Below are 25852 nucleotides of genomic sequence, written 5' to 3' on the forward strand. Positions count from 1 at the left end.
GGTTTGTCGAGCTGGCATGCCTACGGAGACCGTCACAGGTCGGCGACTGTGATCCCCGAGCAGCGTTTCGCTACTGCCGTTTGTTTGATGAGTTCCTTGCGTTTCAATGGCCGGGAGAAACCTCCTCCACCGGAACTGAAACCGCCGCTCTCTCAGCAGCCGTTTGTTTCTTCGAGTTCATACCCACCGATGCAACGACACTACTTTCAGCTATGATGGACCTTTGGGAGGAAAAGATGTACAACCACTGCTTGCTTCTACTGTTTATTTGTTTACCTGGATGAGAGCAACTCATGAAAAGAAGATAACAAAAAGTTTGTTTTGTTTCTTTATAGGAAAGGCTGAAGTATTCTAGCCGCTGAGCTCAAGATAATGAAAGTTTTCCACTCCCATATCTGGTGTCATTCTTAGTTTGTTATCAAGAATGTGAGACTTATTTAGCGTTGCGAAGACTACGTGACAAGTGTTTAGAATGCTGCAGTTTCTGAGGTAGAGAAAACCTGACTAGGCAGACAGTAGATAGATCCCAAGCCCGAAGACGTTATCGGCCATGGCGAAGTATACTACCTTGGGCAGCTTAAAACAAGCAAGAAGAATGAAAAAGACCCTGGGATGAAGACAAGAAGTGAAGGAAGGAGTGAAAGCAAAAGAAACAATCAGACAAAAAGCTCAAGCGCGGGATTCGAAACCGCAGACCCTACGAAACCATTTTATAGGATTTCATACCAAGTTCAAACTAACGACTTAGAGCGTTATACCTCTGGGCCACTTGGCCCTTCATCAGGCTTGGTTGAAGGCAGCGAGGCTGAGAGCTTGATAAGAAGGACGGGTGGCCGGTGGAAGGAAGGAGGGCACGCACATAGTGCGGGATATGAGTGCGGAAGGAGCAGGTGTGAAAGGGAGGAAGGAAGGAAGGAAGCTAGGTGGGAAGGACCATTCCTAGGTCGAGCCCGGACCTTATCTTCTCTCCATGGGAGTGAGACAGCTATTAGTTTCACATGTTACTGCCGCATGCCAAACCTCTTTTCCATTTTCTTTGAACACAAGACAAGATCAACCATGTATAGGGCAAGCATTTCACAATCATTCGCGAATGACATGCCGCTACGTGTATCGCTATCCCAACCACGGAGAAACCTCTCAGGCATATCCTCCTAAGATAGCTATAGATATCACCCATGGATACAGATATCTCTCGCCGTTGTCGTTGCTTCTGCTTGAGCGAAGTCAAGCTCTTGCCTCACTCACACGGCTCTTTAAAACCAGGTGTTTTGTTTTTCAAAAATCCCCATATAGTACGAACCAAGAACTGAGAATACCCCAGCCATATCATACGCCTGCGTGTTCTTGAATGGCTACTTGTCTGTGGGTGGTGCTATCAGACAGTTTACGGGGCTTACGTCGGGACAAAAATGTACCTTGGACTGCCGACGGCTATATGTGACATGATGACGGTCTGGTTATGGGAACAGCTTTCGGGTCATGTCAAATCGGATACTGGACTTGGTCCAGATTGAGTCATCCTCGGTGGCACAAGCTTGAAGCAGTTGTTCATCAGCTATTGATTGCATGGGCGATACACCTACTCATAGGTCAAACTTTCACACTGGCAAGTGTTAATTGTCACTTGCGTCGACAAAACTCGTTTAATACCCAGCACTTGGGTCAGCCACATTTTAAATCACGAAAGGCAAGCAGGCATTTGTGTCATAAATCGTTATTGATCCTAATACAATCTAACTCCGCCCTATTCTCCGCCGCTATGTAGTGTTCGTAAATCGTTACACATGTGCCGGGCAGAAAAGCCAGTAAATGGGTAAAATGAGAAAAGAAGACACACAGCCCCCCGAGGCAGATCCGTTCTCTAATGCCAGTACGTCACGTCCCGAAATGACATGTTCTGTAGTCCGAATCCGTTGTAGAGCGCCTTACCGCCCGCTGATCTCACACCTTGGATAGGTGCCAGGGCAACCGCATTTATATATCCGTAAATCATCATGTGCTGCACGTTTACCACCGTCTGGGACGTTCTCTTGCGCTGTCGTAAACAACCTCGCGCTCGTAGACCCGCTCATCGTCGTATTTGCTAGGCAGGCGGTGGTGGTGGTGATGTCCGTGGCGGCGGTCCCAGTCGTCGCGCCACTCCTTTTCATACTCAATCTCGCGAACACGGTGCTTGCGGAATTGGCGGATTTCATCCGAGACCTTGACCAGCTCCAAAACGTCGTCCTGTGGATGATTAGCGACAGCTATGAACTAGGTGGGAGACAAAGCTTACGTATTTCAAATATTGCATAATGTAGAAGAAATATTCAGTCTCCTCAAAGTCGTAGCCCAACTCGATGATGGCGTCTCGAATGACAAGGTCCTTGGTGATCTCGGTCCACATCTCATTACGCTTCTTGGGAGGCGCACGACGCTCCTTGGTCTTCTCGATGTCAATCTCAGTCTCGCGGTCGTAAACCTGGACACTGAGACGATCACGAGAGTCTCTGGGCGAGGGCAAGGCGGGGGCCGGAGCCGGGACGGGAGTAGGGGCACCATCGCGTTCAGGAACGAACTTGGCCCGCCTCACTCCGTTGTAGCGCTGCCAGGTCACCTCGGCAGAGCCGCCGCCGACGCCGTCCATCTGCACGCGCTCAGTTCCGGGAGGCACGTCCACGATGGTCCAATCCTTCGTGGCACCGCCCCAGGCCTCGCCCATCTTGCCCCGTTGGTCAATCTTGGAGGTGATGTACTCAGCCTCCTCCTCAACGGGGGTGCGGGCAGCAGCAGAATGAGCCCTACGGCGGGAGCCAAAGTACTGGCGGTCATCAATACGCAGGCGGTCGGTGCTCATGACAAGGTCTCTGCTGTCCTTGAAGGCGGGTGACCGGCGCTCTCTACTGGGAGAGCGGTGACGGCTTGTTGATCGGTGAATGTCGATGTCGGTCCTGTTGCGGGAGGTCGTGATGTCGATGTCCAGTTCCCGGTCTTCGGTCCGGGTCATAGGTCGAGGTGCGGGGCGGGGAGGAGGGGGAGGGCTAGGGACCCGAGTGACACCTGGCCCAAGTCAGATATTTGATTCATACCAATTTTTGTGAATGTTGTCTGGTGCTTACCATGGTCAATATCGCGGTAGTGAGTAATGACTTCTCTCTCAATCGTCGGTCCACGAATGACCTGAGGAGGGGCAGGTGCAGGTGGAGGCGAGGGCGAAGGAGACGGGATCCGCTCTCTTTCCTTTTCCACGATGCGCACACCAACACGGCTGCGTTCTCTGGCCGGAGGTGGAGGAGATGGCGAGCGTTGTCGCTCAACGTAACGAGCGCGGATCAGCTCGGGAGGAGGGCCGCGAGAAGGGCTGCGAACCTCCCGTTCGCGCTCAGAGATGCGGACTCTTGACCGCTCAAGCTCTTGGTCGTGGTGGTGATGGTGCGGGGGAGACGAGCTGCGAGCCCTACGAATGACACGCTCGCGGTAAACAGGGCTCGGACTGCGCTGGCGAGGCCTTGAGAGCTCTCTCGACTCAACCTCGCGGCGGCTCAAAACCATGGCACCAGCCTCGGGAGCGCGCTCTTCACGCAAGAAGCGGAGGCGGTCGCCCTCGCGCTCACGAGGCCTGTCGCGGACTTCGACGTCATTGAATGCGACTCGGCTCGAGGAATCCCTCTCGCGGCGGGGCTCGTAAAAACGGTCTTCGAACTCGTTGGACCGGTAAGCCATTTTTGCAGGAAGAAAAACGATAAGCGTTTATCGTTTCGGGAAGCTGCAGCAAAGGCGTTTGTGGTTGTTTGTTGGGGGAGTTTGTCTGAACAGGTGGGATGAATGGCGGGGTAGTAAGCCGTTTGGCGGTCGTGTAGCGCAGAGGGTAGCGTGAGGGTCGGCAACACTAAGGTGACCAGACACGGGTATCTTGCGCAACAAATGAAGTGGCCCGGGAAATGGGTTAGAAAAGAGCCAGACTTCCCTCGCGGCGCAGAGGAGTGAGCGGCAAGACGGAAGTGTAGGGAGGATGGGACTTTAATCAGAGGGCCGAGCTAGAGCTTAGCCGGCTAAGAGTGAGAAGAGGGGGTGAAGAGAAGAAGAGTGAGTGAGAGGAAGAGGGAAGAGAAGAGTCAGAGTGGGAGTAACGTCGTCATACCACAGCAGCAGACGCTGGGTATGTATGTAAGTGCGTATGTAGGTAGGTGGTATGTAATAAAGGCAACCGACAGGTGATATAGACCGGCAGGAGAAGCAGGCTGCGTGTGCCGTCCGTTCGTGGGGGACTTGGGACTTGGGACTTGGGCTGGAGGGTGGATGATGGAGGGGGCCGTGGATGTGGATGTGGACGTGAACCAGGGCTGGGACTGGGACCAGGACTGGGAGGGACGGACTGGCGGGAGGGAGTGAGTGAGTGAGTGAGGGAGTGGTGTTGAGTGGTGGTGAGGTGGGCGGGAACAGGAAGAAGAGGGCAGTGATGGAAATGGGAGGGGCTGGCCGGGTTTGCGCGATGCAGCGGCCTGGCTTGCGGGCTTGTTAGGTTGCTGGATGCTGGCTCGTAGGTTCTGTCCACTTCTTCCAACTGTGGGCGTGCGCCGCGCGGTGAACCGCTGTCCGCTGTCACTGAGCAGGGGTGTTCCCGACGTTTTGTCTATGTTGCTGCGGGTAGCGGGACGGTAGGGATGTCGTCGCAAAGCCGATCGAGGGTGTGGTGTTGAGGCCCCGGATTTTGGGCCGCGTTGTGCTCTTTGGATGAGTGAGTGCCGAGGGGCGAGGAGGCACGATGGACTCTCGAGTGATTCAACAGTTTGCACCTTACGGATAGGTCTGTGTTCGTTTGGGTTTGGGTTCGTTGGACGGGAAGGAAGCCCTACGGGCGGATCTGCTGCACCGAAGGCTGCCTGCCCAGTCAGATGAAGCAAGAACGAGGACAGGCGGACGGCAGAAGGCTCCAGCAATCTGGAACTAGGAGTCAATGATGCAGGCTGTGGCGGGTTGGGCCAAACAAAAGCAACGAAGTTTAAGCAAGGTTGCACTTGGGAGCAGCAGAGGCAGAGTGAGGTTGCTGCTGCGGTGGATGACGGGCAGAGCGAGAGAAGCCGAGAGGACGATGGGCACCACGACGGCGGTAGGCAGCGGAAAGGCGCAGAAGATGCAGAGAAGACTTGAGGCAATCTCGTCGATTCACCTCATCATCCACTTGGATGCATTCGAGGCATCCACTTGGGCACTGGCGGCGGTGCAGGCTGAGTGCTTGTTCGCCTCTTGGGCCCTGACGAAGGTCCGTTGCGCAACAGGCAAATGGGCGCTGCTGCTCTCACCGATCTCCCGGCTGCCCAATGAACAGGGTCCTGACTTGTGACTTGCAGGTCTAGACGCTGCGGCAGCAGGCAGGGCGCAAATAGAAAGGAAAGGCCAGTCCGAGGTCCAGCTCGAGTTTCCACCAGCTGTTGGCGGCTCGAATTCAGGATTCTGAATGGACGAGGGAAGATGTTTGGTACTTGTGATGACACACGACAGGCAGACGACAAAAGCATGCAGCAGACAGCATACGGCATACTGCATATGACATATGGATATCCAAGTAAAATGCCTTAGATGGGTATTGAAGTTCTACTGCGTGCTCGTTGTCAACTTCCACGTCTCTCAACAGCCTGTCCGACTGCTTCCACCAGCGTTCCATCTTACATCTTCAATGCCACCCCAGGTTTGGGACAATGGAGCCTCGTGTCCCTGAAAAAGAGCTCGTCTTGCGTGCTGCCCGGCGCATGAAGCTGGTTCACCTGCGCGAAAGACCTGATTTAGATCCTTAGTCCTTATTGTGCTGTTGCTATTACTGGGAAGCCGATGAAACAGGGGGGGCAGTGAGGGAGGGACGGGGAGGGGAGTCGAGTCCAGCGTCCAGGTCGTGAGTGTGGTCCGCCCTGCCCGTCCTGCCCTGCCGTCCTAATTGTGGAAGTGGAAAGGAAAGAGCGGGAAGAAGCTAAGACGATTGGAAAAGTGGATCCAGTTCGCTGTGTCTGTGTGAGGTGAGGTCGTGGTTTCCAACTTTTTTTTTCTTCCCTCTCACTTTCTCATCACATGGAAGGAAGGCAGGCAGCCCGGAGCTCCCTCCTTCCTTCCTTCTGTGTCTCTCCACTGTCGCTTGCTCACCTCGGTGCTCTAGTCTTGCGCTAAGGAAGTGACCACCTGCCTGCTGCTCTGCCTTCCCCTCCCCCTCCCCCTCCTGCCCCTCCACGTCCACTCACAGCTCCTCGCCCAGCCTCCCCGTTGTCAACTTCTGCTCCGGCCCATCACCAAAAAAACACTGACGCAATTCTGCATCCACACCAACCAGCGTCTCCCGCTCGCAAGTCGCCTTTCCATCGTCTCTCGCCCATGCCCCTCCACTCTGCCCACTTTCGTCGCTCCCTTCCACACGCCAAGGCAGCTTTGGGACAGCACCAGAGACACTAGAAATCCAGCGACATGTTGCGAGTAAGTTGGCATATTAAGGTACCTGTCTTCAGTGCTTCACACCTTACCTGCCGCTTCGGCCAATTCCACTCTTCAAACCCAATTCAGGAATCCTGACAACTGCCGGGGATGCTCCCTGGATAGACTCTTTACCTTGATCCCGGCCCCGGTTTCCCTGTTCTAAACAGAAGCTTTCCATCATTAAGTCGCATTCCACGTCTCTCCGGACCAGCTTGGAGCTGCGCAGTATTGCACCTCACCCAACATGCGCAACTTCGGCGACAAGTGAACCAACATTTTACCGACATCGAGAGAGACCTGCCGAGAGTCTCTTTGTTCGCGCCGCTTGCTGCCAGACACTCCGCAGTTGGGTTCTGTCTTCACCGATCGGACCAGGATATCGTGGTTCCCGCTCCAGCCTGATCGCCAGGACCGGCCCAGCTGTCAACGAGCCCGACGGTCTGAACCGAAGACAAGCTCCTTCGTCCGCACATCACACGCCCATCTTGCCGCTTCCCATCTGTTTTCTCGACCCTCCATTTCCCTCGTCTATCGCCCCAACCCATGATGGACCAGGAGGTGCCCGCGAACCCACTGCTGATTGGGCTGAGCCGACATCCTGGGGGACCCTGAGCAGAGTCAGGACATCATCCGGCTCGTTCACGAGTTCCTCCCGCAGGTGGTGACCTCCCACACCATCATGAGACACAGCCCGGCTGTCACTATTTGAGAATGCCATGTCTGCCTCTACGACACAGTTGCCTTTTACGTTTCTTCATTGGCCAGCTGCAGGAAAGCTCCATACAATCACCCTGGTCACCGTCCACCACACCAACAGGCCCCCAATGTCAGAAATGGCCCGCTTCGTCAGCCGTAGCTCGGCGTCGCCTTGTCGCCGTACACGCAATGGGGAAATCGATACAGGCCTCTGGTCAGAAGAGCATGAGCAACGCTTCTGGAACAGACCAGCCCTACGTCTTTCTAGCGCTCGGTAGGCGCGGGAACTTCCCCTTTTCTCGACCCATGCCCCTGGGCTGAAGTCAACTTCGTGATGGGCGGGTAGCTGAAACTAACAGGCTCCAAAGCCGCGGAACCCCAGGAGCCTTGGTTCAGGAACGCAACACCATCGCCGCAATCAATCTACGCGAAGCGTTGGTGGTGACGGGCGAGCCGGTGCTACCTTGACATCGAACGAGTCTTTCCGTCAAGGGTTCGCCTTCACTCACTTTACCACCGGGGGAAACAGCCGATCAAGGACTTTGTTCATTGCGGTCATTATTCGTACTTCGTTCGGTGCAGCTCACGGCCTTACTACCTTTCCTCATGCACCTCCCTCCAGCCCCCAATGCTCCTCCTCGCACCGTTCTGCCCTGTCGCATCCATCTCTCCTAAGTGTCCTTCTCCGACAAGCTCGTACACTTCGCCTACATCCAGTTCTTGTGGCGGTTGTGTGGCGTCGGCCTCCAGTATCTGCGTTCCGAGCTTCTCTGTCGGATTCTCTGGGCTCCCGTACTCCGTATACGGCCCCACTCCGCCGGATCCTTGGAGGCTATTCCCGGGAGACGTGTGTCCGTTAGCAGCCTCGATTTCCTTCAGGCGCGCTTCTTTCAAGGCCCTTTGCTGCCGTCTTTTCCGGACACAAAACAGAGCCACCACTGCCGCAAAGCCAATAACTCCCACAGTGACTCCAACTCCGATGCCAGCTTTCGCTCCAGTGGACAAGACTGCCGGCTTGGCGGATGCGCTCGATGCTGTCGACGTCCCGTTCGGATCATTCTCGGCCGTCTTCGTCGCGTTGAAGCTGGGAACTACGCTGGCTTGTGTCCAGAGGCCGTCAGTGCCGTGGTAAAGCTGTGCCCAGCTGCCGTTTGAGCGGTACCAAAGCCATACTTCATTCGTGTCGAAGTTGTTCGTCACTGTCAACGCGCCTCCGGCATCGTCAGCCACCGGCCAAAGCCGTTCATCTTGCTCTGACATCATCGTCCATGCCCCGTTGACGTTTGAAATTTGATGAAGTTTGGAATCGGTTCCGAGGTAAAATAGACTCCTCACGTACGATCCGTCGACGGAGGCGACCAAATGCGTCAAGTTTGTCGGCCAGGCCGTCAACGTGAGGTTGGGCGTGAGAGACGAGTCAACGACGATGTCGGCTGTGTCGGTGTTATTCGTCAGCGTGTCGTTGGTGAGAGTCCGAGGCAACGTGGCTTTGGGCATGTTAGCACTTCGCTGCGAACAGAACGGGTACGATAAGACGGACCGAGATGCCAAGTTTCATCCTTGAAGTATCTCGAGATTTCGAGGGTTTCAGCGTCTTTGGGAAAGACGACAGACATGTTCAGCTGGCCCGAGTGCGTTGAGGTCAGCACCGTCGAATTCGCTTGGTCTTGAGAAATCCGGCCCTTCCATCGCCAGTCGTCCTTGACCGTGTATGCCATGACATTAACCCTTCTGTCCTCATCATGGAAGAATACGCGATATCCGTTTTCCGACCCCAGCAGCTCGACCGCGAGACCTGTCTCGTCATGGATGGATTTCACATTCGCCGTAGACGAGATGGTGTATTCTCCCTTCTTGTCGTAGAGGCCTGTCGACATGTCGCACTCAAAGTAACCGTTGACGATCGACCCGTCCTCTGTCTGGTAGAAAATCGATGCCTGTTGCGACGCGTCAGTAAGTAGCAGCATATGGTCGGACGCCGCTCAAACAAACCATTGTCAGCAACTGTGCCGTATCATACCATCCCGCTCCCGCGAGGGCTGAACCGTTCCGAGGAGTTTTCTGCAAGTCGAACGCATTCTTTCCGTCCGTGGGGAATATGGGTGTGGAGTTACTATTGCACGCGCTATGGAGGATTTTGAGCGTTGTAGGATCTTGCATCGCAATCTGAGGGCTCAGCTCCGTCCACCACGACATGAGACACGTTGCCGGAGAGAAAAGCATCGCCCCCAGGACGATCTTCAAGACCGGCCGCGCCATGCCGGCGTTGGTTAATACGCAGCGGAAACGACAGAACACCCCGCAGCCGGGCGATGCTTGATTCACAGTCGAGATAGCGTGGCAGTCTGCTGCGGAGTACTCGGAGATTCCATTCAGTCAGACCTAGTAGTTGACCGACGTTCAACGAACACGAAGAGAATGGAAGATGAAGGACGAGATCGCGATCCGGGGGGGAGACCGGGTTTATCAATCTCCCTACAGGGATGTTGAACTGACGGTATTCAAGGGTCTAGACACCGAATGCTCATCTCCATACCCTCCGAGACCCAAGGCGGAAAGCTCACCCGCCTGCTCGACCTGCAGCAGCACTACTGCGGGCTAGCCCTAGGCTGTGGCCCAGAAGGCGAAGCATTCGCTCGCCCGCACCTAACGAGCATCCTTGCAACTGACTTGACCTCTTCAACGTCTCGTCTTTGTCAATCCCAGCTGGCGGACATCTACTTGATAGCCCCCAAATGTAAGCGTAAGACGACCATCGAGTGTCTGCCCGTTGCAACCCCCGGCGCGTCTGCGCTCAGCTCGTTGGACCAGCAAATGGTGGCAATCAGGGGGGGTCTCGAAGGCAAGGCTCGGCATTGGCTGCGATTAATCACGGTAGTGCAGTAGCGAAGTAGCTGATGTAACCAGCCTTGGGGGGCCTGTTTGATTACTCAAGTCAGGGCTGGAAGGATTCGTATGGGCACAAAACCTGCGAAGCCTGGGTGGTTTATCCACATCCGATTTGTGGCTGTGGTAAGTCACGGTCTTTTTGTAATAAGAGATCTGGACAAGATCTTCATCAATCTCGGTCCCGAGGTTTTTGATATCTACGGCACTCGAGAGGAAAGGATCAACTGGCTCTTCGCCGACATCCCTGTCAGAAGCGGGGGGCTAAGCTCAGTAAGCAACCATGAACCAACCCACGGACAGGTGGTTTCCCGGTCGAGATTTTTGCGGGTTACGGTTGCAACGCAGTGCTTCAGCAGACCTCGACGGGGACGAATGCAGTGAAAAGAAGCGAGATAGGGCCCATTCTAGGCCCTCCCGCCCGCCGCTCCCTGGCTCTCGTATCCCATGTTCCATCGGCGTTGCTCCATTGTTGATCGCGAGAGGTTGGGGGAGATTGGAGATTTAAATGCAACTCCGGCTCGGACTTTTGTCATCTTTTAGTATCCACGAGTGTGTCGTGAAGACAAGCATTCAGGGTGAGATGCTGTTGGGTTGGCGATGGCCCGACAGCCCGGTAAATGAATGGCACTGCTGCTGCGCTTTCATGGGATTTGATGCAATCACGGGAGCTGTCAGGAAACCTGATCCTGCAACAATTCTGGTATGGATGGAGGTACACCGTTTTTGAGGATTTAAGAGGAAAGACGCTTGCTTTCCTGGATCACGTCCCAAACTCCCGCGTGCCGTTCATTGGCCCTTTTACGCCTCTCCTTGCCACGATGACAGAAGAAAGAAATATCATTCACCCTCCAAGACAACTGTTAAAACCGACGACAAGGTGGTCAAACTCATCGAGGAAGTCCACACAATCGCCCCCCTCGTCGGCGACAGACTGGACGGGCATCTCGTCTGGAATAAACGGGCCACCTTGTGGTTCGGGGGTTTCTTTGCGAAAGGCGGGAAAAGAGGAATAAGTGAATGACCGCACTGACGGTTTCGCAAGTTTTAAACACATTCTGAGAAAGATAGCTGGAAAGTTCACACCGTTGGTTGCAAGCGCCCTCTACATTTTTCAAATACGAGGACTTGAAATATAAACGAACACAGCCAGTCTTCATCAACATTAGAAATTTGCTTCGGGTGGGTACTTTGTCGAGTGTCTAGAACTTGGAGCTCTTACAGCTTCTCAACCATGGCATCGACTTTTTCGTTCTGTTTACTTTCCTCCGATCAAGTAGCATACGACTCCGTGGAAAAGGAAAGGAAAGATGTTCCCGCTTTGGTATATGAGAAGTCAACATTGGAAGTGCGGGCGTATCGTGTCATGCAGAAAGGGTAGAAGCCACGGACAGCTCATATTCGGCACCTGTACAACACCATAGCAAAGATGCGCCAAACCCCCCTTCAAAAACGACGAGACAAAAGTCACAGTAGTTATGGAAGCCAATACCAGCGCAGCGTCGCAAACAAGCATCATGGGCTCCCTGTCCCATCACTCCAAGAGAGAGAAGCCCGGTCTGAAGCTGATTCGAGAACTGTAGGTGCTGTAATAGGCTACTTAGCAAGCGTACCTCGACGAGTAAAGTAGGCCAAGAGCAAACACCGAAATGCCACACCACGGCTTCCAGTGTAGCAGTCCGATCAATTCGGGATTTCAGTCGGGTGAGTGGATGGATAACCCTGTTTTATGAAAATGGGGGCTTCAAGGAGCAAGTTCCAGACCGGCCGGTCAATTGGACGGAAGCCCAACCTCAAAGGGGAAGGACGCAGCAACATCCTGGTGCTTGCTTACTACAGTCCGAAGTTCAGCTCTTTGTAAGGCTAGGATAAGTGCTAAGCTTATGGCGTGTAGCTTAGCATGCATGTCTAAAGCGACGTCGTGGTTCATCGGAGTCGGAGTCTAATGGTAATGCATTTCGCAGGTTCCCCTTACTAGTCATCCCGACAATTCTCGCTGTTCAAGCTCGTTTCTGGTGCAGAGCCTGAGCTGTGGCTGCTTTGGCCGGAGGAGAGGTGATGGAAGGTGAGCTGGGTGAGCCACATGCTTGGCATGATTCCAATTCCAGAATTCCTGCTCATGCCGCTTTATACAGAGGCTGACGCAGATAGAAGCACTGTCCTAGCCTACCATGCTCCTACATGCTGGCCTTAGATATGTTGCATTGCTTGCCACCAGTGCTTTGTCCTACTTCCTAGGCTGGTGGCTTTAACGACGAACGTACTACGCGGCCATATGGGAGAGAGTACCTTTTCCGGTTTCACAGCTATTGATTATCTTGAGGTTTAAGGTAGTCTTTCCCGGAAAACGGACAATGTATTTATCCAACCCTGGTGTCTGCCTACCTAGAAGGGCAACGGGTTGAGTGTCTTGAATACTCCAACCACTTCACAAATAGACTTATCGGCCTCTCGACATGGCATCATCGTTCGGCCCGCCTGCTCTCGAACTTATTACTTTACCATCATGAAGAAACGTCGCCTGAACATGTAGGGCAGTCCTAGCCCGGTTCTCTCCTGCTGTGTGTCTTCCCTCCTCAGAACCCCCCTAACTCAAAGCGGCATACCTGGTTACGACGTACCCACAGTGTATTGCCCTGGTCGGCGTCCTGTCACTGTGTTGAGGCTATAATAGGTACTTCTTTCACAGCTGTCTGTCAAGTTGGTGCCACGAAAACTGGTGAATCAGTCCGTTTCCTCTTCATCGGCTGCTTGGCTGTCTTGAAAATATTAAGGGGCTTCTTTCCTTGACTCATTTTACTCTCCTCCTTCGAGCTGCGACTGGTTGGCAGTTGAAAGCCGACGGTACGGCCGGGTTCGATGGACGTGGAGGCAGACTCGGGCGCGGCAGCCGTGGCGGTCACCTTAGTTTGTGCTTGCGCCCTTGCGATCTGTGCTTGGATCAAGTCTTCCTCCCTCATCTGATCGGCCGCCTCAGCCTGGTCTCTCTTCCTCGAGTCCGCCGCTCGGCGAAGGGCTTCCGGCGAACGGTCGATCCAGGCGATGAACAGCCCATCGTCCTTCTCCTCGACGCGACAGAGCCCTTCGCGGCCGAGAAACTTGACGAAGTCGGTGAGCGAATGCCAACGCGTTGCGTTAAGATGAGTGTGATGCTTGTTGGCGATGTAGGTCTGGTAAAAGCGATTCGAATGCACGCTTTTCTCTCGGTGGCTTGTCCGCAACTGATCGAGGAACTCGGCCTGAAACTGTTGCGAGATGTTGTTGATAGTCTCGTTCACGTTGCCGATGTTCTGTATTCGACGAAAGTGGGACTCGGAGAGAGTGTGCTGTTTGAAAGCATTCTCGTTCCGACACTGTTTGTCGCAGGGTGTACAGTACCATCGCAGGCGGCCAAGGCCCACCATCTTCATTTTCTTATCCACATGGCGCGCGGAGCCTGGATCGTGTGGCATTTTGGCTGTAAGTCAAGTGAGGCTGCGACCAGCACTTGACCGACATGTATTGAGGGAATGTTGATAGGGGTGTGAGAGGTTAGGTAGGGAATCAGAAGCTCAGACACCGTCGGGAATGACGACCTACCACAAAGCACCGATTGGCTCGCTTAACAAGCCAATAGGAGACCAGGGATCGAAACTGAGGCCGTTGCGGTGGGACTTGACTCCTTCAACCTACCTTGCGAAAACCAGAGAAAACGAGAGGGCTGAGCATGTCGAAAGAATGCACTTTTGAAAGCTCATGCATGTTTAAGACAATGTCGCGTCCGGGCTGGAGTCTAATAGAAATGCATTTCATAAGTTTCCCTAGGTAATCAAAGACCGAACCCCGACACGCCCGTTAAAACAACACCTGTTGCTCCCCAATGTTTTTTCCTGCATTAACACCCCGCTTTCTCTGCTCTATCATGTCGTACTGCTCATTACTCGAGGCCTCTCTTGACGTCCTTGGCTTTGAGGCCACTGAGTTTCCTCTCGGGCTTGTGGTGAGAGGGTCTGCCGGAGAGCATGTTAACCACCTCCATCATGTGCGCCCAGTGAGCGTCCTTGGGACGGCGGTTCTTCCAATCCGTGTCGTGGTCCTCGAGATCGAGGACCGGGGTGAAGATGACGCTGGCACCCTTGATTCCAATGACAGAGGCGCTCATGGGATCCCTCTTGCACCTGTTATGAGACTTGGGCCGGAACTCCTCGAGATGCTGCATGCACTTGATGGCCAATCTGACGGCGCGGCATCTGTCCATCGGCGACGGGACTCCTCCCTGCTGGACGTGTCCGGGGATGCTGTCGCGGGACTCAAATCTTCCGCGCGCTTCCTTGCGGATGATGTCGGCGATGAGCTTGGCGTTGAAGACATCGTCGGCCTTCTCGTTGATAAGGATAAGGCGACCGGACGATGACTGGCCCTTGTCCTTTGCAAAGACATCGCGGAGGTGACGGACGTCCGCAGCCAGCATTTCAAGGTCCATACCCTCCTCTGGCGTGTAGACAGCACTTGCGCCGACACTAAGCCCAGCAAGCGTAGCAATGTACCCAGACTTACCGCCCTGGGTCTCGACAACGAAGACACGGCGGCGAGTTGCCGACGCCGACTGCTTGATCTTGTCGCAGTACTGGACCAGCTCGTTCAAGCAAGTATCGGAGCCAAGAGAGTATTCGGAGCCGGGCACATTGTTGGAGATGGTGGCAGGCAGGAGCACCATTGGAATGCACAGGGAGGGGTACAACTCCCTGGCCTTCCGCAGCTGTGACACGGCGTGGTAGGCCTCGAAGCCACCAACCAGGAAAAGAGCGTCAAACTCGTACTTCTCAATGAGGTTGGCGATGAGCTCCATGCCGGACTCGGACGGAAGCTCTCTGTTGGTTCCAATCTCAGATCCTCCCCTGCTAGCCCAGCTATCAACATCAAGCCAATCGAAGGGTCTCACGGCACCAACGGGCTTGTCCCCGTGATGTCTTGCGAAACCAGCAAAACCGTTGTGAATAGCAACAGGCTCGTGGCCGCGGGAAAGGCAGTAGGCGACACCAGCGCGAACAGCGGCGTTCATACCACCAGCTGGCGCGCCGACGTTGATGAATCCAATCTTCATTCTCTGCTCCATTGTCAGCGTAGTCTCATTGTTTTGGGATGATTAATACGGACCTCCTTCTCAGGAAGATGGTGGTCGTCTACTCTGACGTTCGTCGTCAAATTGTATGAGTTGAACATTTCGGAAAACTCGGCATCTCGAAGAGACATGGCCTTGTCAAAGTCCTTCTCCTCAACGGCCTGCGCGACCGTCTTGGTGTCCTGAACGGCTTGCATGAGAGGCCTGCGAACGATCTGGTTCTCGGTAATGGCGATGAAGCAAGTTTCGGTCTCGGGGGTGGCTTCCAGAACAGCTCTGACGGCCTCGACACCCTGCAGCGTCGCCAGCATTCTGTCGTAAGCAACAGCGGTACCTCCACGCTGGACGTGACCAAGGGTTGTGACACGAGTATCCAGAGCTAGCCCGTCCTTGTCCGCGAGCAAATCCTTGACCATCTCTGCCGTGATCTTCTTGCCATTGCTGTCCTTGGCGCCCTCAGCGATGATGACGATGGTCTTGCGCTTGCCGAAGCTTCGGTGCTGGGGTGTGTTAGCTTGTTTAGCTGTACCGGCCTCTGGACATGCTCACCCTCTTCACGATTTCGCACATCTCTTCCTCCCAGTTCTCCTCCCTAGGCTTTTCAGGGATGAAGATAAAGTCAGCACCCGTAGCAACACCGGCCATGAGTGCCAGCCAACCACAATGGCGGCCCATGACTTCGATAACGAAAGCTCGGGAGTGGGAAGAGGCCGTGGCCTCGATGTAGTCGACCATCTCGCAGATGCGCTCGAGGGCTGAGTAGCAGCCGATGGTGGCATCGGTGCCTGACATGTCGTTGTCAATGGATCCGACCAGACCAACAATGTTGAGGTTCTTGTAAGGCTCGACCTGCTCCTTCTTAAGCTGGCCGGACGAGATAAGCTCCTCAACCAGGGAGGGCCATTCGGCACGGAACTTGTCAGCACCAGTCAAGGAGCCGTCACCACCGCAGATGATCAGGGCATCGATTCCGTTGAGGATCATGTTCTTCGCGGCAGTCAATCGTCCGGGACGCTCGTAGAAGGCCATGCAGCGGCGAGTTCCAATCAAGGTACCGCCCTGTCCAAGGTAGTTGCGCACATCTCCCCAAGCAGCCTTGCGGATCTGGTCGCCGCCCTGGACCAGGCCCTCATATCCATCGTAGACGCAGTAGGGATCGCAGCCCATGTGGATTGCTGTTCGGACAACGGCTCTGACTACGCCGTTCATGCCCGGGGAGTCACCTCCCGAGGTCATGATGGCGATCTTCTTCTTGGCGGCCATGGTTTTGGACGTCGAGGACGGAGTGTTTCGTAGGTTTTCGGGACTCCGGAGTCAACTAGGGAAAGGGGAGGGAGACCCTTTAGAGAAAGACAGTCAGTCGACGTCGGCTTAGAGGATATTTGTACGGATATGGTGGTATAATATGTCCAAGGGATGGTGGTGCAAGTTGGCTGGCCGTGCGCAAAACTAGGGGAACGCAGGCAGAGGTAGGGAGGGGGACGGAGTGTTCAACGATCATGAACTGACTTGCGAGCAGGCGAGAGGTATGAGAGGTATGGAAAGGTACCTTGGGTAGGTGCCAAGAGCTTGGAAGCTGCGAGGTGGTTGGAAGCTATGCGGGAGGTATGTACCTTTTTTCTTTGGTTGAGGGGCTTGGGCTTGCACCTGGAACTGGAACTCTCGGAGCAGGGCGAAGGGAAGCTGCGAGACACACTTGGCTCGGCTTGGGGTTCAGGTTGTTTTTGGCTCGGGAGGGCGCGCAGAAATAATGACCGGTCGAACCCAAAACCACAAAACACAAGTCGGTTCCCAGGGCAGGATAATAATAGCGCGCGCGCCCTTGGATGTTTTATGGCGGGGAATGATGGACACCAAACGGTTGGAGCATGCAGAGAGCAGAGCAACTTGAGTCGCAACGTGGGCTGGCACCTCGAAAAAATAGCATACAACAAAGCAGAAGGAAAAAAAAAAAACACAACCTGACAGCCCCTCCCCGATGCACCACCGCAACGGCGCAAGCACCAGATGCCACACCTACCTGGGAAGACACCCGCTAAGCCAGCATCAGGGCAGTGACGTTGTGGGCTGAGAGCTCTTATCGCTTATCGTGGCGCGGGGGAGCTCCGGCCAAGCCCAGCAAAGACGCCGCCGAGGCCGCAGAGACCGCAGAGCGTCGTCACATTTGCAGGGCCCGGCGTCACAACCGGCCTATGGAAACCTTTTGCGTCGCTGAATCAGGCACGGGAGGCCGTGTTACTGGTCAGCCCGCCGACAGGGGATTATCTTTAGCTGAGCCCTTCGTTGCAGAAGGATCCTCGCTGACGTTCTGTGTCTTGAAAGCAGGCCAGCCTGCCGTCTGTCCTAGAAAAGAAATGGAAATCTGCAGCGGCTGAGGTGCTGGCTGTTAATCGCTCAATTATTGACTGAGGGCGAATGAATCCATCACATGAATAGCTGTGTCAACCGATTTCGAGTCACACTCATTGGTGAGGGAAATACTGCAACTGGCTGGCAATGCTCTTTTTTCTCGCTCTTTTTTTACTGAGTGAGGGGTTTTAACGCCAAACAAGGTTCCTTCGGCTTGCTCCCATCTCGGGCTTATTCTGGGCTGCTTCCACCCTTATCCACCACTATTACCAGGTCCAGACTTGTCGCCAGCGTCGACTCAGACTGCCCCTCCATCCAGCTCCAATCCAGTGCGGGGCTCGCCGAACGCGCCAACCAGGCCAGCAGTCCAGGGTCAAGCGCAGTCGGTCATTGCTGCCGCTGAATCCAATGATTTTGCTGAGCGCGGCTCCGCGACTGTGGAGGGGTCATCCAGGTCTTATTGACAGATTCTCTGACCCTAAACCCTTCTTCATCAGAACAAATCAACACCATTCCAGAGTCTCTTAATCTACATTATTACGCAACCTCATGTCGCGAATTGCATGTCATTCTTGACCAGATAAATGGCGTCGGCAGCCGTCCAAGTATGCATTCAAGACGTCTGGCTAGAGATGCCAGCCCAAACAGCGGAGGACCAGGCGCTGGCAGGGATGCAGGGATAAGCCTCCGAAGTGAAGGCGAACACTCACAATCCGCAACGACGGCATCGAGTGACAAGTCATTCGACCTCAGTCTTCAATTGCCCATGTGCAACCACAAGTCATGATATTCAGTATTCAATCATCTCGCAGTTTGATGCCTTCCCACAATGCCGCCGAGTGCCAGCTTTCACCTCTGCTTCACGCCACAGCCCACCAGCGCGGATCTGGCGGCGAGGTATTCTAGCCTGAATCTCTGTGTTATCCAACCTGCTTGCTTAGTTGATACGAGAACCTCGTCGACGGGATGAGAGCCTTGATGATATTCCCAGTGACGTTTGATTTGGTCTTATCGATACCTGCTTCGGTGAGGCATCGGTGTGAAGGCGCGCCTGACCGAGGACCTGCCCGATTGATTGGCCAGAAGCTCTGTGGAGCTACGGCCATCACGGTCACCCCAGCCAATCCGTAGCGACTTCCAACGGCCAACTCCAGCCTTGCAACACAGCCTCACCAATACCAGCAACCTTGATGCAACATGCTAGCACGCAAAACCTGACCTGACCTCCTCCGTACACGATATACCCAGCCGACCGTCTCCGATCCATCAACCAAGAAACTGCCCACCATGGCGTCGGGCAGCTCAATGCCCTTCTCCTCCCTGCAACCAACCCCGACAGGCGGTCGCAAGCCTAAGAACCTTGCCGAATTCATCGCGCGCGTACAATCAGAGCGCGGCTTTCGCAACGTCACGGAAGAAAGCCTGAAGCAAGAGATTGAGGACCGCAAGAATGGTGTCGCCGACGTTAAGGAGGAGGAGGAGGATGCTGCCATGGCGGACGGGAACGAGGACGAGGAGGAGCCAGCCGACGCCAACGCCGCGCGCAATGAAGTGCTGAGAAATATCGAGTGCGTCGGTCTACTCTTTTGCCTGGAATATTTTGTGCTGACAACCGTTTTACAGTGCCGCCAACAACTCCGCGCTCATGGCACTCGATTTCATCTCATTACTTCTCTCGAAAGAGAGCCCTGCCCAAGCCGGTACTACCCTTTCAGCCCAGCTGCGAGACTGGGTAGGCATCGGCAGCCTCGGGATCGCCAAGCGCGAAGACAACGACGAGCAGAAACAGCGCGACGCTGAGAAAGCAAAGGACAACCGCGACGTCTCATTAGGCTGGGCCCTGATCGATATCAATACCACAAAGGAGTCGGCGGACAAGGCAGCTAGCCACCTGAGCAAGGAGGTCGAGCGCGAAGAAAAGTACTGGGGAGAGATCCTGGCGGTGCGTCAGGCTGGGTGGTCAATGTGTAGATTGCCGGCGGAGAAGCAAACGCTGGGCGTGAGGTTCGGATTCTCAGAAGCGTCACCCGAGTTCAGGAATAGCAGTCTCGCCCCTTTACGGCGTGGTGATGACGGTTCGGCAATGCTTCAACACGGCAGGGTCGGCGCTGGCTGCCAACGTCTCGGCGTCACAATCGGCAGGTCAGGCAAGACAACAGGTCGTCTCGCCTTCGGCACATCCGTGCCAGATACTGCCCTGCTCCAAGACCGTGTTCTCGAAGCGCGCAACACCATCTTTGCCCAGGAGCTTTGGCACGAACTGCACCGTGAAGCGCACTCACTCGCTTCCTACGGTGTCCGCGCGAGCCATTCCGCCATCACATTCAATCCAACCTCCGGTCCAAGCCTCACCCTCGAGCTTGAGAACCTCGAAGACATCGCCAACAAGGCTGAGGACCACCCAGACAACACACTTGCAGAAGCGACGCACCTGAGCCTGCACATCTTCCTAAGTCACGCTCACAGACTAAATGAACTTCAACGCTTACGACCGACACCGCCTCACCAGCGGCGCAACCAGACGCAAAACCAATATCATCTTCTCCGTCCCATCGTGGCCAAGATACTTCATGACCGCGCGATAGAACAAGTCACACGGTTCTCCGGCGACCTCACCAATGTCTTCCGTCAGGCCGGCGTCAGCGCTGCCAACTTCATCCTCAACACCCCGCCTTACCCGACAGCAGATCTACGCAACAGCTCAGGCGGCTCCTCCGTCCGCCCCAGCGCGTCACAAGCCCTCGCGAACCAGATCACAACCGCCCCAGCCGATTTTCAACTCGAGCTCATCCTGAACGCCACGTGCCGCCTGCAGATCCGTGGCCGCACCTTCCTTACGCCCCTGACAACAACCCAATTCCAAGTCCAGCTGCTTCCAAACGCCGCCGAGCCGCCCAATCCGGAACCTGCGCCCAATACCCTCCAGGGTTCCTGTCCGCCCTCCCGCGACCCCTACCCGAGCTTCTCCGCCCTGAAGGACTACCTCACCGACGCAGCCACCCACGCCCTGACAGACTGGTCCATGTCCCTCATCCCCCCTCCCCAAGCTCCGTCGCCCTCAGAACCCGCCCGCCCGGAGTGGACCAAATCCATCCGCGGCACCGCCATCAGGGACATCGACACCGAGAACCGCGAGGTCCGCTTCGACATCCTCGGCGACGCCGACGAGAGACCGATCCTCAACGTCGGCGCGGCCTGGCGCACCGCAGACCAAAAGTCCAAGATACAGCGCTGGAAGTGGTCCCCCTACGGCCCCGCGGAGCCCATGCAGATCCCGCACATCGTCAACGCAGTCGTCCAGTCCAGCGACTTGGCCACTTCTGCGGCCTAGGCGGCCATGGCTACTTCACCAGAGGATTACATCCCTTCACCGGAGGACTACCGCTTACCCCCACTAGAGGACTGTTCTTCGGCCTCAGCAGGGGACTGCTCGTCACCTTTGGCAGAGGATTACTCCTTACCCTCACCTGAGGGCTACCTGTGGGATTGCCCATACACCTCTCAGGGGTTTTCTAGGATGCTAGGCAGAATCGACGACAACAACGGCCTCCATAGCATCGATGACCTTCTGGATTAGCTCGAGGCATTGATAAAACTTTGGGTTTTTTCCTACCTCTGCCTCTCCGTTTCCCACGGCGGTGCTCTCGGCACAGTCACTGTTGGGAGGATAGTTTCCAGAGACAAATAATGCGATAAAGCAGGCGTTACATGGACGGTTTGTATAACACCAGACACATCGTCAGAACATCTTTACACCCACTGCTAGATCCCGCAGTGGTGAAATAAAACAAAGTTACCTTCACCAACAGTTCTCGATTCATGAGCATCCCTGATTCGTACAAGTGCGTTTTGTGACTTTTGACGCCACTATCACTGGACCTATGCAGTGTGAAAGGTCTTTTAGCAATTGATCTCTATCTGATCTACCTGGTATCCCGCTGTGAAGCGTCTCCTGTATGACCGTGTTCCTTCCCATACCTTCCTATGCCAGCCAAGCCCATGTAGTAATGCAAATGACGAAAAAAAAGTCGTAAGAATCGTAAACCTCCCAGGTGACATTCCATGAACATGGCCTTTTCCTCCTCTGCCGGACTCCAGATACGGTACCAAGGAATAAGAGACGGCGCTCATAGCGCAAACAGGATGGGCGGAAAGCGAATTTTGTCGGATACTGCGTGAACACGGTTCTTACGTGTGGCATGGTGCGCTGCGGGTGTTTGCTTAGAGGTTGAACAGGAAACGCAGTTCCGTCAAGCTCAGACCGGCCAACTTGGCACCCTCGCGCTCATCTAAAGCAGCATCAACGGTCTCGCGCTTCTTCTCTTGAAGCTGCACAATACGGTCCTCGACCGTCTGCTGGGTCAGGATGCGGTAGACCTTGACGGGCTTCTGTTGACCTATACGATGTGCTCGGTCAATAGCCTGCATCTCAATGTAGGGGTTCCAGAATGGATCCATGATCACGACGTTGGAAGCGGCAACGAGGTTGAGACCAGCATTTCCAGCTCGCAGCGAGACCAGCATGACTTTGATTCTAGGGTCGGTTGTGAAATCGAAAGCGGCGTTGTCGCGCTGGGCCATGGTCATCTCGCCCGTGTAGCGGCAATGCTTAATGTTGAGGCCGTCCTTCTTCATGGCCACCTCGAGAAGATCCAGCAACATGGTCCATTGAGAGAACACAATGGTCTTCTCGCCAGTCTCCTGAATCCGGCGCAGAAGATCCATGCAAGCCCTTGCCTTGGCCGAGCTGAGCCAGTGGTGGCTAAGGTACTTGGTGTAATCTCGCCAGGCAGTAGCATTCTTCTTGGCGTCTTTGCGGAGAGAGTGCAACATGGTACCCTTGATCTTCTTCAATCTCTTCTTGTCCTCCTTACTAGGAGATGTAATCTTCTTCTTGCCCTTCTTCTTAGACGCCTTTCGCTTCGGCTCCGGAGTGGCATGTGGGCCGGCGGACGAGCTATCGTCGTCATCATCACTAATCTTATCGTAGATGTCGTCGCCGACGACAAAGTCTTTGAGGTTGCCGTTCTTGTCGGCGTCCTCGGCGACCTCGTCGTCTTCATCTTCTTCATCGTCGCTCCAAACAGAGCCGTCAGACTCTTCACCCTCTTCTGAACTTCCGCTATTCTCATCAGGCATGTGAACCTTCTTGAACGCTGAGAAGGTGATGATGTTTTGCGGATCGAGCGGGCCTCTGCAGACAGCGCACTTAACGTGGCCGTTTTCCTCACCATTCCGAATGTTGTCGCGTCTGGCGTTATCAACGTGCTGCTTCAGGCAGCCAGCGCAAAGCTCATGACCACACGGAAGGGGAATGGTAGGATCCGGCATTATGTCGTAGCAGATGGGGCACTCAAAGCCTTCGTCAATAGCGTCGGCGTTGGCGTTATCGAGAGCGCGAGACTTCTCAGTGAGTCGAAGAACGACTGCAGGAGAAAGTTGCTTCACGCGCTCCAGCATCCCATCATCCACGTCAGGAACCGCCTCATCCGAGTCAAGAAGAAGGTGAGGGTGGCAGCAAGTCTGGCGCAGACGAAGCAGCAGCACCAGGACGTGTGAGTAGTGCTTGCCCAGAGTGCCCTTGCGAAGGTATTTGTTGATCTGCACTTGGGACTTGGTCTCCAGATCCGTGTAGTACTGACGCTCGTCTTCGTCCAACTCGGCGTACACAACCTCCTCTGTCTTCTCGGGCAGCTGCAAAATGGGCTTTCCGTCAATCTCGGAGGTCTTTGTGCGTCGCAAGAGTGTTGCCTTCAGGAGAACTTGGAGGTTGCGCATCGCCTGGGCCTTGGGGTCGCCTTTCTTGCCAAAGAGTACTCCAAAAGCCCTGCGGAACGCCGTCCACTCGCAGTACGGCTTGATCTTGAGGAAATTGTACAGTGAGTAGAGTTCGTCGACGCCATTCATCATCGGAGTTCCTGACAGGCACCAGCGGTACTTGCTTCGCAGCGCAGCAGCCGCGTTAGATGACTGCGCCTTGTGGTTCTTGATCATCTGACTCTCGTCCAGAACCACACGGTAGAACATCGAATGATTGGGGTGGAAGAAGGAGACTGCGGTGGCGAGACTAGGATCCGTCTTGGTGTTGGCTTGGCGCCCGTTCAGATCCTTCCACCAGTTTGCCAGCTTCTTCTTGTCGGATACCAAAGTTCCATAAGTAGTCAAGACGACATCGTACTTCATGAGCTCCGTTGCCTTCATCCTTTGCTGGTTGTGGAACACAAAAACCGAAAGGGCATCGTCCGACTTGATCTTCTTTTTGATCTCCTCTTCCCACTGCCGAATGAGAGAGAGTGGGGCCACGATGAGGGTCGTCTATTGAAATCAGGTCAGCAGAGTGAAAAGTTCAGATCAAAAGACGAGCACATACCTTGGGGCCGGACTCTGCCTTATGAGATACCAGCAAGGACAGGACAGAGATCGTCTTTCCCAGGCCCATGTCGTCGGCAAGAATGCCTCCCTTGTTGGTTCCATTCTCTTGACGCTTCATCCAAGTGAGAGCAACTCTCTGGTGAGCGTAGAGAGGATATCTCATGGCATCCGGTGTTCCCTCACGATCATCCTCGGGGATGTCCATGCCTGCGTGCACGTTTTTCAAGAGCGCCTCGACTTCTTCTCGGGATCTTCGAGGGTCATCGTGGATATCCTGCATGATTGACGCAACACGAGCATCCAGGGGGTTTCCCGACCCGTCAGTCAGATCCATGAAGTTGAAATTCCTAGTTCTACTGATGGCTTCAGCGGTGCTGAGAGCGGGCTGGTAAGGGTGGCTTTGTCCGCGGAGGTACTGGCTGGCAGAAACGAATGGGCTTTCGTAATCCTCCTCCTCGTCTGAGATGAAGGCTCCGGGCATGGAGGGCATGGAATCGAAGCCGGGATTGGGTGTAGCGCTTGCTCGGGATGAAGACCCTGCAAAGTTATTCATCTGATTGTAGGCTGGGCCCGCGTCAGGGAAGCCGTTCAAATACTGGCTCGTAAACTGATCAAAGCCAGACTGGAAGTCCAACTCGGGAGGGATGGGGCTTGATCCGAACGCCGAGCCACCAGACAACATATCTGCTGGGCCACCCTGCCAGCTGCTCGCCGCTGAGGGCCGTTGGTGTCTTTGCTGGTGGTATTGCTGTCTCGAGCGCGAGACGGATGCGTTGATCGAGTCATCGTCCCTGGCATTTGTTAGCCTTGTCTTCCTTCTCCACGGTCTGTATTCTCATCCTTGATGCTAGACTGAGATGAATACTTACCCCGTAAGGTCGATGACGTCCGCCGACGCATCGTTAGTGCGCGGAGCCTTGTTGCGACCCTGACTAGAATAGTCGAACGAGGTAGATCCATGCGATCTCTTGTTGTTGGAGGGCGTAGATCGACCACCATCGTTGCCGAAAAACTGCGGGGTTAAGGAGCTGCCAGCAGGGGAAGGCTGTGCATAACCTGAGCTGCCCATGTCCCAAGGGGTCCTCGGAATGCTTTGAACCGTCAAGGAGCTGGCGGCATTCGGCGTCCTATACGGATATGTGGCTGCAGCAAGTCAGTCTGTGAAGTTCTTATATATCGCGAAAGAATAGGATGTATAGGATGCTGGAAAGAAAGGGATTGGCCATGAAGGAGGCCTGGCAGAAAGTGAAGTGATGATGGCTTCGGATGCGAAGCAGAGGTTTTCGGGCTAGCAAGAATGAAGTGAAACAGGCCCTCTCCGAGACAGTTGCCTACATCGCGGCGGCAACCAGTGCGGTGATGACAGGTATGTCCCAGAGCAGATTGAGAAACAAGAGGAGAAACACATACCTCCCCAGCCGTTGATATCGATCGGGAACGTATCCATCTTGCCGTTCTTCTTGCTCGAGGGGTTGCGTGCGTTCTCGGCCGCTTTCTTGGCCGCCTGTAAAGACTTCTCCAAGCTTTGCTTCTGTCGCTTCTTATCCTCGACCTTTTTCTGCGAAGCTTCGACCTTCTTCCAAGCTTCCTGCTTCTCTGCGGGGCTCGTGTGGGCGTCGTCGGGACCGTCTTCGAGGGAGTGGGCGATGGCGAGTTCAAAGTCGTGTTCGTCTTGGGCTTCGAGAAGCTCTTCGGCAGCAGCGCGAAGAGCCTCGTCGGTGGCAGCGACGGGGCCGTCAGCCATTTTTGTCGTCCCGGTCGCGCAGAGGCGGACGCAGTGGTGTGCGGGCAGTGTCAAATGAGGCGACCTGCAGAAGGCAGCCAGGTGTAGGTGTACTCTGGGGTGGCGCGGTGCTGCAACATCTGTTGGTCCAGAAATTGAGGTTGCGCTGCAGGCTGTGGGATTGTCTGCAATAGCCAAGTCTCCCAAGCGGTACCTTCAAAACCTAGACGGTGGCTTGCCGATGTGGAAGGGTAATAAATAGGCGCTGGCAGAAGAGGTGGACG

The 25852-nt window shown here is 54.9% G+C and overlaps 6 protein-coding genes across 6 annotated transcripts; 1 reads left to right on the top strand and 5 right to left on the bottom strand.

Annotated features, from left to right (window-relative positions):
• Nucleotides 1–2010: 2010 nt before the first annotated feature.
• CGCS363_v012122 (uncharacterized protein) lies at nt 2011–3705 on the bottom strand (the record flags this gene model as incomplete). Its single annotated transcript, XM_036643971.1, has 3 exons — nt 2011–2229; nt 2279–3042; nt 3102–3705. The coding sequence occupies 3 exons, from the start codon at nt 3703–3705 to the stop codon at nt 2011–2013; spliced, it is 1587 nt and encodes a 528-aa protein (XP_036490379.1).
• A 4036-nt stretch (nt 3706–7741) lies between these two features.
• Nucleotides 7742–9396, bottom strand: CGCS363_v012123 (uncharacterized protein; the record flags this gene model as incomplete). Its single annotated transcript, XM_036643972.1, has 4 exons — nt 7742–7749; nt 7782–8624; nt 8678–9074; nt 9130–9396. 4 exons carry the CDS (start codon nt 9394–9396, stop codon nt 7742–7744), a joined length of 1515 nt encoding a protein of 504 aa, XP_036490380.1.
• A 3323-nt stretch (nt 9397–12719) lies between these two features.
• Nucleotides 12720–13475, bottom strand: CGCS363_v012124 (KIN17-like protein; the record flags this gene model as incomplete). The annotated part of the gene is made up of 1 exon (XM_036643973.1): nt 12720–13475. The coding sequence occupies one exon, from the start codon at nt 13473–13475 to the stop codon at nt 12720–12722; it is 756 nt and encodes a 251-aa protein (XP_036490384.1).
• Nucleotides 13476–13939: 464 nt separating this feature from the next.
• pfkA (ATP-dependent 6-phosphofructokinase) lies at nt 13940–16387 on the bottom strand (the record flags this gene model as incomplete). The annotated part of the gene is made up of 3 exons (XM_036643974.1): nt 13940–15109; nt 15160–15624; nt 15674–16387. 3 exons carry the CDS (start codon nt 16385–16387, stop codon nt 13940–13942), a joined length of 2349 nt encoding a protein of 782 aa, XP_036490385.1.
• A 2373-nt stretch (nt 16388–18760) lies between these two features.
• srb4 (Mediator of RNA polymerase II transcription subunit 17) lies at nt 18761–20804 on the top strand (the record flags this gene model as incomplete). Its single annotated transcript, XM_036643975.1, has 2 exons — nt 18761–19041; nt 19097–20804. The coding sequence occupies 2 exons, from the start codon at nt 18761–18763 to the stop codon at nt 20802–20804; spliced, it is 1989 nt and encodes a 662-aa protein (XP_036490382.1).
• Nucleotides 20805–21694: 890 nt separating this feature from the next.
• Nucleotides 21695–25589, bottom strand: CGCS363_v012127 (putative ATP-dependent helicase; the record flags this gene model as incomplete). Its single annotated transcript, XM_036643976.1, has 4 exons — nt 21695–23788; nt 23844–24636; nt 24715–24988; nt 25256–25589. The coding sequence occupies 4 exons, from the start codon at nt 25587–25589 to the stop codon at nt 21695–21697; spliced, it is 3495 nt and encodes a 1164-aa protein (XP_036490383.1).
• Between the last annotated feature and the right edge of the window lie 263 nt (nt 25590–25852).

The sequence above is a fragment of the Colletotrichum siamense genome (assembly GCF_013390195.1).
Source record: "Colletotrichum siamense strain Cg363 chromosome Unknown KSG_Cg363_contig08, whole genome shotgun sequence".
Classification (NCBI taxonomy): Eukaryota; Fungi; Ascomycota; class Sordariomycetes; order Glomerellales; family Glomerellaceae; genus Colletotrichum; species Colletotrichum siamense.